We start from the raw sequence: 11,115 nt of genomic DNA on the forward strand, positions 1-11,115 counted from the left end.
GTTGTTAAATGTATTTGGATGAGGGTGGGTGGAGTAGTTCAGCTGACATTTGCTAGTTGAGTTAAGGGTATGAACTATTGGTTCAGGGTTCAACTCCTGACAATAACATTTATTTGTATTTTCTTTCAAAATATAAACAGGTTGTTGATATCTATAAATCAATAACTTTTTAAAACTATGCGTACGCGAAAATGAGATGAAAAAGAATAGAAGGAGCTAGGGCATAGGAGAAGAGAAACCTCCATCAGAGAAGTTTCAAAGCTCAACATATAAATCACATAAAAAAGGGTTTTTATATAAAATTATATTCTAGAACGATTTAAATCTCTCTGAAATCGGTAAACTCGTGTAAAGTTGTGTAAAATTGTTAAATTTTACTTTGACCCAGTTTCACATTTTTTAAGTTAAATTTTAAAAATTCTCATTTTATACGGATTTATGATTTTGTAAATAATCCATAAAATTATGATTTTGTGGATAATTTATGTAGTTTTGTACAATTTTATAAATATTATAGTTTATTATAGTGATTTAATATATTTTTGCCCAAACCAGGATTATAGCTGGTCCTAAAAATCTTACACTATGAAATGCCTCTATTGGAACATTAGGGGTATTGCCAATAGCTCTTCGAGATTGGCTCTAAAAAATCTAATTCAAAAAAAACTCCCCTGAGTTTGTGTTTATTGCTGAACCTTGGATGGATTATTGCAATTTTCCTAAAGCTTGGATGGACAGGTTTGATTTAAAGCAGTTTGCCTTCAATAAAAGGGATGGTCTTTTGCCTAATCTTTGGTGTTTCTGTAAGTCTTACTTAAACCCTAATATTTTGTTAGCTGATGACCAGCATGTCTCTTTCACTGTTGATTTTAACAGTCAGGTTTTAGGCTTTTCTGTTATTTATGCTTCTACTTGCTATGCTTTTAGAAGGAATCTTTGGAGTAATCTTAGTAATCTTATTTCTAGCATTAACAATCCTTGGTCATTCATAGGAGACTTTAATGCCATCATTAGTGCTGATGAGTACAGAGGTAGGCATAATCCTAACAATATTCCCATGAAAGAGTTCTTTCAATGGTCTGATTCTAACCACCTTATTCACTTGCCTACGGTTGGAAACTTTTACACTTGGAGTAATGGTAGAAAGGGTAGGAACTTAACTGAAAAAAGATTAGACAGGGTCATTTGTAATTTAGACATGCTTGATGTTTGTAATACTTTAGTTTGTCACACTCTTACTAGAGTTAAATCTGATCACTATCCCCTGTTGTTCACTTGTGACTTTGAGAAGGTGAAGGTTAAATCACAATTCAAATTCTTAAAGATGTGGAGCCTGAATGAGGATTGTGAGAAAATTATTCAGGATGTTTGGAGTACTAAAATTTGTGGTTGTCCTATGTATATCTTGGATAAAAAGTTGAGGATATTGAAGGCTAAGTTAAAAGATTGGAATAAACATTGCTTTGGGGATGTGAAGGAGAAAGTTTTGATGGCTGAGAACGTTTTGAAGAACATACAGCAAACTATAGGCTTGTCTGGTTATAGTGATGAGTTGCAGGTTGAGGAAGCTAAAGCTCAACATGATTTGGAGAAAGCTTTGATCTTAGAAGAAGCTTTTTGGAAAGAAAAAGCTAATTTGAAATGGCACTGTGATGGTGATAGAAACACTAAGTTTTATCATACTTATGCCAAGATTAGGAGGAAAAATAATTTAATTTCCTCTCTTAATGTTAATGATACGGTGACTACTGATAGAGGCATCATTGAATCCCATCTGATTAATCACTTTTCTGACTTGTTTAACCAGAATGTGCAGCTGCAGGGCTCGGATCTCATCAAAAGGGTCATTCCTTGCTTGGTCAATGACAACACTAATGCTATGCTCACCTTAATTCCTAGTGCTGAGGAGGTTCATCATGCTGTTGTTAGTCTTAACTCTGAATCGGCTCCTGGGCCTGATGGATTTGGTCCTTGGTTTTTCCAGAAATATTGGAACATTATAAAGGGAGATGTTATTGGGGCTGTTAACCAATTTTTTTTGCAGGATTGGATGCTTCCTAACTATAATGCTAATACTATCATTCTAATTCCTAAAAACAATGAACCTAACTCTATCAATCATTATAGACCTATAGCCCTTGCTAACTTCAAGGTTAAAATCATTTCTAAAATCATGGCTGATAGACTTGCCTCTATTCTTCCTTCCTTGATCTCTAAAGAGCAAAATGGTTTTGTCATTGGGAGAAGCATTAGGGATAGCATATGCTTAACTTCTGAAGCTATTAATATTCTGAATAATAAAAGCTATAGTGGTAATGTTGCATTGAAAATAGACATTTCTAAGGCTTTTGACACCATTAATTGGAATTTTCTTCTTAGCACTATGGAATGTTTTGGTTTCAGCAGTAAATTTTGTGGCTGGATTACTACTTTGTTAAATTCTGCTCATCTTTCTATTGGATTCAATGGTACTCAGGCAGGTTATTTTAAGTGTTCTAATGGTGTTAGACAAGGTGATCCTTTGTCACCTCTTTTATTCTGTTTGGCTGAGGAGGTGTTGAGTAGGGGTATATCTCAGCTCGTTGATACGAATCAAATCAATCTCATAAAGGCCTCGAGAAATGCGTTTGTTCCTTCTCACACCCTTTACGCTGACGATATTATGATATTTTGTAGAGGGGATCATAAATCTATCACTGCCATTGACAATTTACTCAAAGAATATGCTGGCTGTTCTGGGCAGTTTTGCAACAAAAACAAATCTCTCATTTATGCAGGGGGCATGTCCATAGGGAGATTCAAAAATCTTGCAGAGTTGATAGGATTCACCATGGCTAACCCACCGTTTGTGTATCTAGGGGCTCCTATTTTCATTGGTCGTCCTAAGCCGGTTTATTTTTTGTTTATTGCAGATAAGATCAAATTAAGACTGGCTAGCTGGAAAGCAAAGCTGCTGTCTCTGGCTGGAAGGCTGCTGCTTGTAAAATCAGTGATCCAGAGTATGTTTGTGCACTGTATATCTATATACAACTGGCCTGGTTCTCTTGTTAAGCAACTCAACAAGTGGATGCGCAACTTCATTTGGAGTGGTAACTTGGAGCAGAGAAAGATTGTTACTGTGGCGTGGGATAAATGTTGTGCTAGCTTGAAAGATGGAGGCTTAGGTCTCAAGTCTCTTGAGGGTTTTAACGCTGCCACTAACCTTCATTTGTGCTGGCAATTTGTGAAAGGGGAAAAAAGTTGGACTGATTTGCTGGCAGCTCGTGTTGTTAGAAACAGAAGATGCATTACTTACCACATTAGCTCATCTATTTGGTCTAGCATAAAGGATTGTTATTCTAAAGTTTTGGAGAATACAAAGTGGATTATAGGGGACGGGTCCAAAGTGAATTTTTGGCTTGATAATTGGCTAGATAAACCGCTGGCAGAGTTATTGAATATTCCTTGCATTTTTAAAAACAAGCTTTCTGTGATGGTGAAAGAGTGGAGGGTCAATGGAGATTGGTGCATTCCTTCTAATGTGTTGGCTGCTTACCCGTGTCTAAGGGATTTGCTGGAAAAGATCAAGTTTCCGGATGTGGAGGTGGATGATTCGTTAGTTTGGATGAATACTGTTAATGGTGATTTTACTTTGAAGCATGCTTACTCTATTTGCCAGAAAAAAGCTGCCAAAGTCCTTGATTTCTATCCTTGGGATAGAAATGTTCCTCCTAATCAGTCCTTTTTAGTTTGGAGAATAGCTCATGCAAAAATGCCTACTGATGATAATATGGCTATAAGAGGTTTCCATACTCCGTCGCGGTGTTCTCTTTGTCGGGCCAGTGTGGAAACATCTCATCACATCTTCTTTCAATGCACTTTTGTTTCTCACATTTGGAAATGGCTGTTAGATAAGTTGCAGGTTGCGAGCAGTATATGCAGCCTACAGGATTGTTCTAAATTGATTAAAGAATGGTGGTCTCCGCAAGCGAAAGATGTTGCGATATCGTGCATCTGCAGTGTGTTTTATAATGTATGGCGAGCCCGTAACTTGCAGAGGTTTGAAGACAAAGACACTCATTGGAAATGGTGCATTTCGAATATTATTGCTAGGGCCAGATTGGTAGGGAATAATACTGTCAATTGCTCTAGTAATAATATGCAGAGCTTCTCAATTCTTAAAAGCTTTGATGTCCTTATTCATCCCGGCAAAGTTTCGCGTATGATTGATGTTCTTTGGTGTCCTCCTCCTAGAGGCTGGATAAAAGTGAATGTAGATGGTCTTGCCCGTGGTTCGCCTATGTTAATGGCGTGTGGCGGTATTTTCCGTAGCGATGCAGCTGTGCACTTAGGGAGCTTCTGTAATTTCTTGGGGGAAGGGGATGCAGTGTTGGCTGAGCTGTATGCAGTCATTTTTGCCATTGAAAAAGCTAAAGAGCTGAGGTATAATAGATTATGGATGGAATCGGATTGCATGCTTGTTACTCAAGCTTTCTCTAATATTAACTTGGTTCCTTGGAAGATTAGATCTCGTTGGCTCTCTTGTGTTGCTTATACTCGTTCGATCGAGTTTATGATCACTCATGTGTATAGAGAAGCCAATTTTTGTGCGGATCTTCTTGCGAATCTTGGTCTAACCTTAGGTAGTTATAATTGGTTTTATTTTGTTCATTCGGTTTTAGTAAGGGATTTCCTTTTAGATTTGGAAGGCACCCCTAGGATTAGAATCTTTTCTTAAGGGGTTTTTGGCTTGGTCCCCCCCTTTCTTTTGTATCTTTTTGTTTTCATTTTCTTAATATTATTCAGTTTATAAAAAAAAAAAAAAAATTACGGTTTAGTTTGTCCGGTTAAAAAAAAAAAAAAATATAAGAAAAGTCTACCATTTGGGACTTTCTTAGGCTATCCACATCAGCAACTCTTCTATCGTTGATCCACATCAGCTTTGGTGGTTACTACAGAATTTTTGATCCTTCAACTGCCTGGTGGGCTGCGGCAGTTATTCCTGTGGAAAATTCACCCTCACAGCTTCTCATGCTATTGCAGTTACAGATTCTTTACTCTCTCTCTGCCCATCCACGTTCCAAACCCCTGTTACCCAAATCATTGTAATTTATTTCCCTTTTCCACTTCCAATCTTTCCTATATTCATGCAATTGAAATAATGCTTTCAGAATCGTTTCAATCCACCCATTAATCTTCTCAATTGAAGTAACCCTAACATTAGATGGTAGCTCCTTCAACACCAACAATCACAGAGAAATATTGAAAGCAATTGAAGTTGTCGAACGAGATTCCTTCGCCATTGCTCAGAGCTTCACCTCCGTCTTCGAAGCACTCCGATTGTCCCTCTCTCAATCCACCGACACCTCATATCATCATATTCAATGCTTCACCGACGCCGCCGGTCATCTTGAAGAATCCGGTACTCATTCCCCTTTTTTTCTCAAATATAACGCTCAGAGTAATAATAATAATAATCATGATCTGTTTGTGGTTTGATTTCAGTGCTTGATGCAGCAACTAAAGGGAATCGATATATAAATTCGTGTCTCAAGTAAGTTTTTATACGTGTTTTTGATAATTTTCTCAGAAAGTTGAATGAATTAGATAAAGTTTGATGCTTAATGATGCAGATTGAATGAGAAAATGAAGAGCGTTGATAGTCTAGCATCCCAATTGTATCCATTCACTTTGATCTTTGCTAATTGTTAACTTAATTTGTTTTTACTGTTTTTGTTTATGCTACTTGGAAGGTTAAGCATAGATGTCATTTACAAGTCACAAATAGGGTACCAACCAAAATATCTGATACGACGACATTACCGTGGATCCGACGTTTTCATCGGTTTTATAGAGATGTGCGATTTTCCGGTGGTAGATCAATTGTGCTGCGTTTCCGGTGGCGAGTTTGGTGGTGTCGGGTTCGATATGGTTGAAGCACTCCGATTGTCCCTCTCCCAATCCACCGACACCTCACTACATCATATTCAATGCTTCACCGATGCCGTCGGTCATCTTCAAGAATCCGGTACTCATTCCCCTTTTTTTCTCAAATATAATGCTCAGAATAATAATAATAATAATAATTATGATCTGTTTGTGGTTTGGTTTCAGTGCTTGATGCAACAACTAAAGGGAATCGATATATAAATTTGGGTCTCAAGTAAGTTTTTATACGTGTTTTTGAAGGTTTGATTCACCATCACTTTATCTGCTACACGTCTTATATTTATTTTCTTTTACATTTGTCATATAAACTAATAGTGAACGGCAGAAGCATAACTTTAATGAGTGGATGTAGCATCTTTTACAAAACTGGAATGCGTCGTATATGTTGTCTTTGAATCAGCGGGTATGTTTTGGTTTTCCTAACTTTCATCGGAGTGGAAATTGACAATTACATTATGGTATTTCTGTGATAATTTGGTTTAGAGTGTTGAGGTAATGCTTAGATCTTATTATCTTATGGTATCAACTATCATTCTACAAAATCTTTCACTATGAATTTGAGCGAAACTGAATCGTGAATGTTGTTTGGTTATGCTTTTTTTCTTTTCTTTCTGATATCAAATTTGATTACGTACTTTCATTTTTCGTTTTGGTTATGGTGTTGTTTGGCTGCAGTGAAAGAGAGTATCAGAGAGGAGACAAGATTGCATGGTACGCTGATGGTGATAAGATTGTGAGGTACATAATGTTTGAGGTATTGATGCGGAGTCTACATATTATCGCGAATTGCAAAATTGCAAAGGAGGAGCGCAGAGCAGCCGTTGGGTTTCGCTTGAAAAAAGGGAAAATTGGCCTTCTCAGGCTAATTTGAACATGAATGAGCCAGCCATACATGGTAATTGTGATGTTCTTTGCGGAAGTACAAATATTGTAACGTTAACTTCTTAGTCACTAAATTTTCTGTGTCGCTACTAGGATTGCTGCCTGGTGAATTTGCTGACGATTTTGACAACTGGAAATCAGCTGTTCAAAACTATTGGTCACTCCTTTGACCTCTAAGATTTTCTGATCATCCAAAGAGGGTTGGTGATAAGGACTTCGTCACCTTACAACATACAACATGTTCAGAAATACTCTAGACATGAATGCTAATTTCGGTGGCTTTAACTGTGCACTATTACACTGCAACAACATTTAAGTATGCATTTGATTACAAACCATCTGATGTCTACTGGTAACTTCGAAAGCTCATCTTGCATACTTTTTTATCTTTGAAGTGTTCTTGGTGAAAACAGGATCAGTAGTCTTATTTAATAACCCCTATTCCCTGATTATAGGTGCACAACGGATTGTGGTTGGATTACTGGGCACAGCTATGTCACTTATGGACCCATACTCAATGGTGCAACTGTTGTTCTGTATGAAGGGGTAATAATTTTGAAACATAGTGCAAAATTTTAATTCCCTCAAGCTAAGCTTTATAGATAATTTTTTTGACTTGCCTACATATTTTAGAAAGATTGATATTATGAGGTTTTTGAAAAAATTAATAGTGATTTCCACCAACATCATTCTATTAATTTGGCAATTTGAGTTAATGGATAAATTTTTTTTAAGAGTCATGGAATTGCAAAGAAATATTTTGCTCTGAATCTGATACTATGAATGCAGGCTCCCAATTATCCTGATGCTGGGCGTAGTTGGAACATTATTGATAAATTTAAAGTATCAATATTCTACACTGCCCCTACATTGGTGCGGTCCCTCATGCAATATGGTGATGAGGTAAGATACATCTATGCTTACTCGATACCTTCCTGAAAAATTATTTGTAATGGTGAAAAAATGCTCTTACACATGGAAAAGAATTGAAAGTAAAACATTGCAGAAGAATGTATACAATATCAAACAGGACTGGAAGCATCATTAGTATAATTAGTGGTTCCTTAAGCCTTTCTTGCCCCTTTTGTTCCACCCCACATGTATGATGCAAGCAGCAGGGTTCTCCCTTTTCCCATTTGTGTTGCTTTACGCATATGGAACCTTGAAGATATTCAGTAGTTTGGGTCAATAATCTCTCTTATTACTACTTCCATTTATGGGATCAGGCCGTTTCGGTAAAATCATCTCTTTTGCCTCTTGAGTTGTATGTATAGACATAGTAGTCATTTAAGAGATTATATTTCCCTAACATACAATATCTTTCTTGATGACATATTTGCTTGCAGCAGGTCCTTTGGGACTGGTGTGAAGAGCTTCACATACGGCAGGTTATGTTATTTAGACACCGGTTAGCTTGATGTATATGGCTGCTGAGATAATGTGACGGTCATTGAATCCGAATGGAATCGTCCCTGTTTCGAATAATGTCTGAACTGAGTGTATGTGTTTATGAGTTTTATATGAGTTTTTACTTTGGAATGTATATGTTGTATATGTATGTTTTTTTGGCTTTCGATGTGTGAAACTGTTTGAATGCGGGGCTGCTAGGGATTAGAAGATAGTTTGGTTTTTTCGTACATGATGGTAAGGTTGCAAGTTAGCAAACTGAACTGAAACTTTGAATTTGCTAGGACTCGGTTAAAATACTTGACGTAGCGTATCTAAGATAGTATGGACAGCCCTTTAGGATGTTAGGTGAAAAATTCCATGAATCGCTCGATAGGTTTTGTATGGTATATAGGCTGACTGTTAGTGGATTTAAATGATGTGCAGGAGTTTGATGTTTGTGTGGACCATGATCGATACGATGCAAGCTGCAGTTCTGATTTGGTTTTCTATGTTCTACTACAGATTTTGGCACTGTGATGCAGGGTGGTACTGACACGGATTGGTTTACGATAAAGGACAATAACATAGAGTAGCAAATTCTGATAAAACTTTCTCTAAGCATTTATGATTATGAGGTACTATCCTTTTATGCATTACTTTATTCATGTGAATTGTGTGAAGAAACTAATGCAGGCAATGAAGGCTAGACAGAGGTTATTTGATGTTCAATTTTCAGCAGAGAATAGAATGGTATGATATGGTTGAGCATATGTCTTGGTGTATCTGACTAGGAATCTCAGTACTATTCTAATAAAAGAATAAAATGTTGAGCAATATGTCAGTTTTACTAGCACTGGTGCAATGAAATCCAGTTGTTATTTATGTCGTATTAATAAGTGAAAAGAACTTGGTCTCCATAGATATTGTATTTTATTTTATTTTATTTTTATTCTATAAAGTTCTAAAACTACAAACAAGAATATACAGGAACGTGGATGAAAAACAGATCGAATGAAAACAGCGGCTCTCTCGATCAGAAGAACAAGGTACTGACTGGAAATTATATGGCTAACTATAATTTAGATGAATATATAATTGGATAGTGTTTTTGTGCAGCTGTTGAAGCCAGATCCAATGGTGCTGATGACAAAACTTTTGGAGAGGAAAACATTCAAAGACACTGGAAAACAGTTCAATGTGTTAGCAGCAAGTTGGATTCAGTTTATGATACATGATTGGATTGATCATTTGGAGGACACTCAACAGGTATACAAATGAATTTCATATACATTTTTGTATTCTTCATATTCTATACGTGAAAACTTAGAAATAAATGTTTTTACTATATATAGATTGAACTCACTGCATCTTCTGAAGTTGCAAGCCAATCCCGTCTAAAATCCTTTAAATTCTTAAAAATAAAGGAAATTCTCAGAGGATCCTATGATATTAAGACTTGATTATGAAGGTTTTGTGCATTTGGAAGAACTGAATAGTTTCCTTACCAACACCAACATCACTGTCTCCAGTCTCACTTATGTCCCAGCCAACATCTGCTACCACTAAAGCATTGGTTGTTTTTGGAAATGGGTACCCTTCCAGTTCAGCTTTGGACGGCGACTTTTTCTCTTCTGCCGCATCCTAAAGTAATTGATGAATTGTTGGATACCATTATATCAAATATTTTGTTTTGTTTTCAATTAAATATTCTGTAATATTATTTATTTTTTTGTTATTTCTTATTCATAATTATAATTATATTTAGTAGGAAACATTAATGCCATTATAATTATATCTTGCAATTGGCTAATTATAGTTTGTTAGATATGGTAGTTAGTTATTTGTTAGGAATGTGTTAGTTGGAATTTTAGGATGTTTAGAAACTGTTACAAAGCTGTTAGTTAACAGTTGGGTTTGAAAAAACAGTTAGAGATTAGTTATTTAAAACAGTTTAGTTAAAACTATTAGGAATAGAAACTATTAGGTTAGGCTGAAATGTTAAAAACTATTAGAGTTAGTAGGGTTAGTTATGAAGTCAAGGCTGAAGTGAGGCATTTGTGCGGTACCGGGAACGTGTAGATTCACGTGTGTTTGAGTAGGTTCATATGGTAACATAGCATATGCATTGCAATGCTCATAGGATAATTAAAAAATCCTAATCAAATTAAAAAATAATTTAAGTCTTATTTAATTTCATTAATTTAAATGCATTTAAATTTATAATGAGAATAAAGAAAAATTAAACCGTCATTAATATGATAAGTCATTCAAATTTAGAATGCAATTAAATGAAAATTAAATCACTTTTAATATGATAGAAATCAATAATTATTACATCAATATTATGATATTAAAACTGACATGACATTTCATTAAATATTTTATTTATAATTTTATATAAATTATTTATTATTAAAACATTAATTTCACTTTATTATAATAAATAATATAAATTTGAAAATTTATTTTCAATAATATGTGTGAATATAATAGATTTAAATATGTTATGCTTATGTTTTATAAAAAGCTAAATATGGCATCTTCATTAAACATGTCTATTTGAAATAAGGTGGAGAGTATGATGTTATTTTTTTTAATTAAATAAATAATTAATATAAAATAATGTGTAACATCAATATTTATTATAATGTAAATATAATAATTATATGAATTTTTTATTGAAATTCTATGAATATTACGATAGGTATATTTGTAATAATCACACCAAGAAAAAATTGAATAATTAGTTCAATTCAACCAAAATAAAATAAAAAATAAAAAAATAAAATTATTAAAGATTTGAATGTATTTAAATTAAATTAGAATTAAATTATTTTAATGTGATTATTTTTTCAAATAAGGCTATCAAAATGCTCTTATTGAATAATGTTATACCTAGGAATTTGTCGGATTGGC

General features: G+C 34.9%; 1 protein-coding gene across 9 annotated transcripts; it reads left to right on the forward strand.

The window, feature by feature from the left end:
* Window positions 1–6,903: 6,903 nt before the first annotated feature.
* On the forward strand, window positions 6,904–10,554 carry LOC131654126 (alpha-dioxygenase PIOX-like). Of its 9 annotated transcripts, none has more exons than XR_009299235.1 (8): window positions 6,904–7,162; window positions 7,266–7,356; window positions 7,600–8,045; window positions 8,157–8,309; window positions 8,644–8,834; window positions 9,187–9,245; window positions 9,316–9,465; window positions 9,552–10,552. XR_009299235.1 is itself a non-coding variant. In XM_058924550.1 (3 exons), exons 1-3 carry the CDS (start codon window positions 9,195–9,197, stop codon window positions 9,657–9,659), a joined length of 309 nt encoding a protein of 102 aa, XP_058780533.1. In that variant the 5' UTR covers window positions 8,316–9,194; the 3' UTR covers window positions 9,660–10,554. The 9 variants fall into 9 exon arrangements, 1 of the variants encoding a protein (XP_058780533.1); XR_009299236.1 differs by having other exon boundaries at window positions 8,722–8,834; XR_009299234.1 differs by having other exon boundaries at window positions 8,644–8,949; window positions 9,159–9,245; window positions 9,552–10,549.
* The last annotated feature ends 561 nt before the right edge of the window (window positions 10,555–11,115 follow it).

Source organism: Vicia villosa, linkage group LG2, assembly GCF_029867415.1.
Source record: "Vicia villosa cultivar HV-30 ecotype Madison, WI linkage group LG2, Vvil1.0, whole genome shotgun sequence".
NCBI classification, from domain to species: Eukaryota; Viridiplantae; Streptophyta; class Magnoliopsida; order Fabales; family Fabaceae; genus Vicia; species Vicia villosa.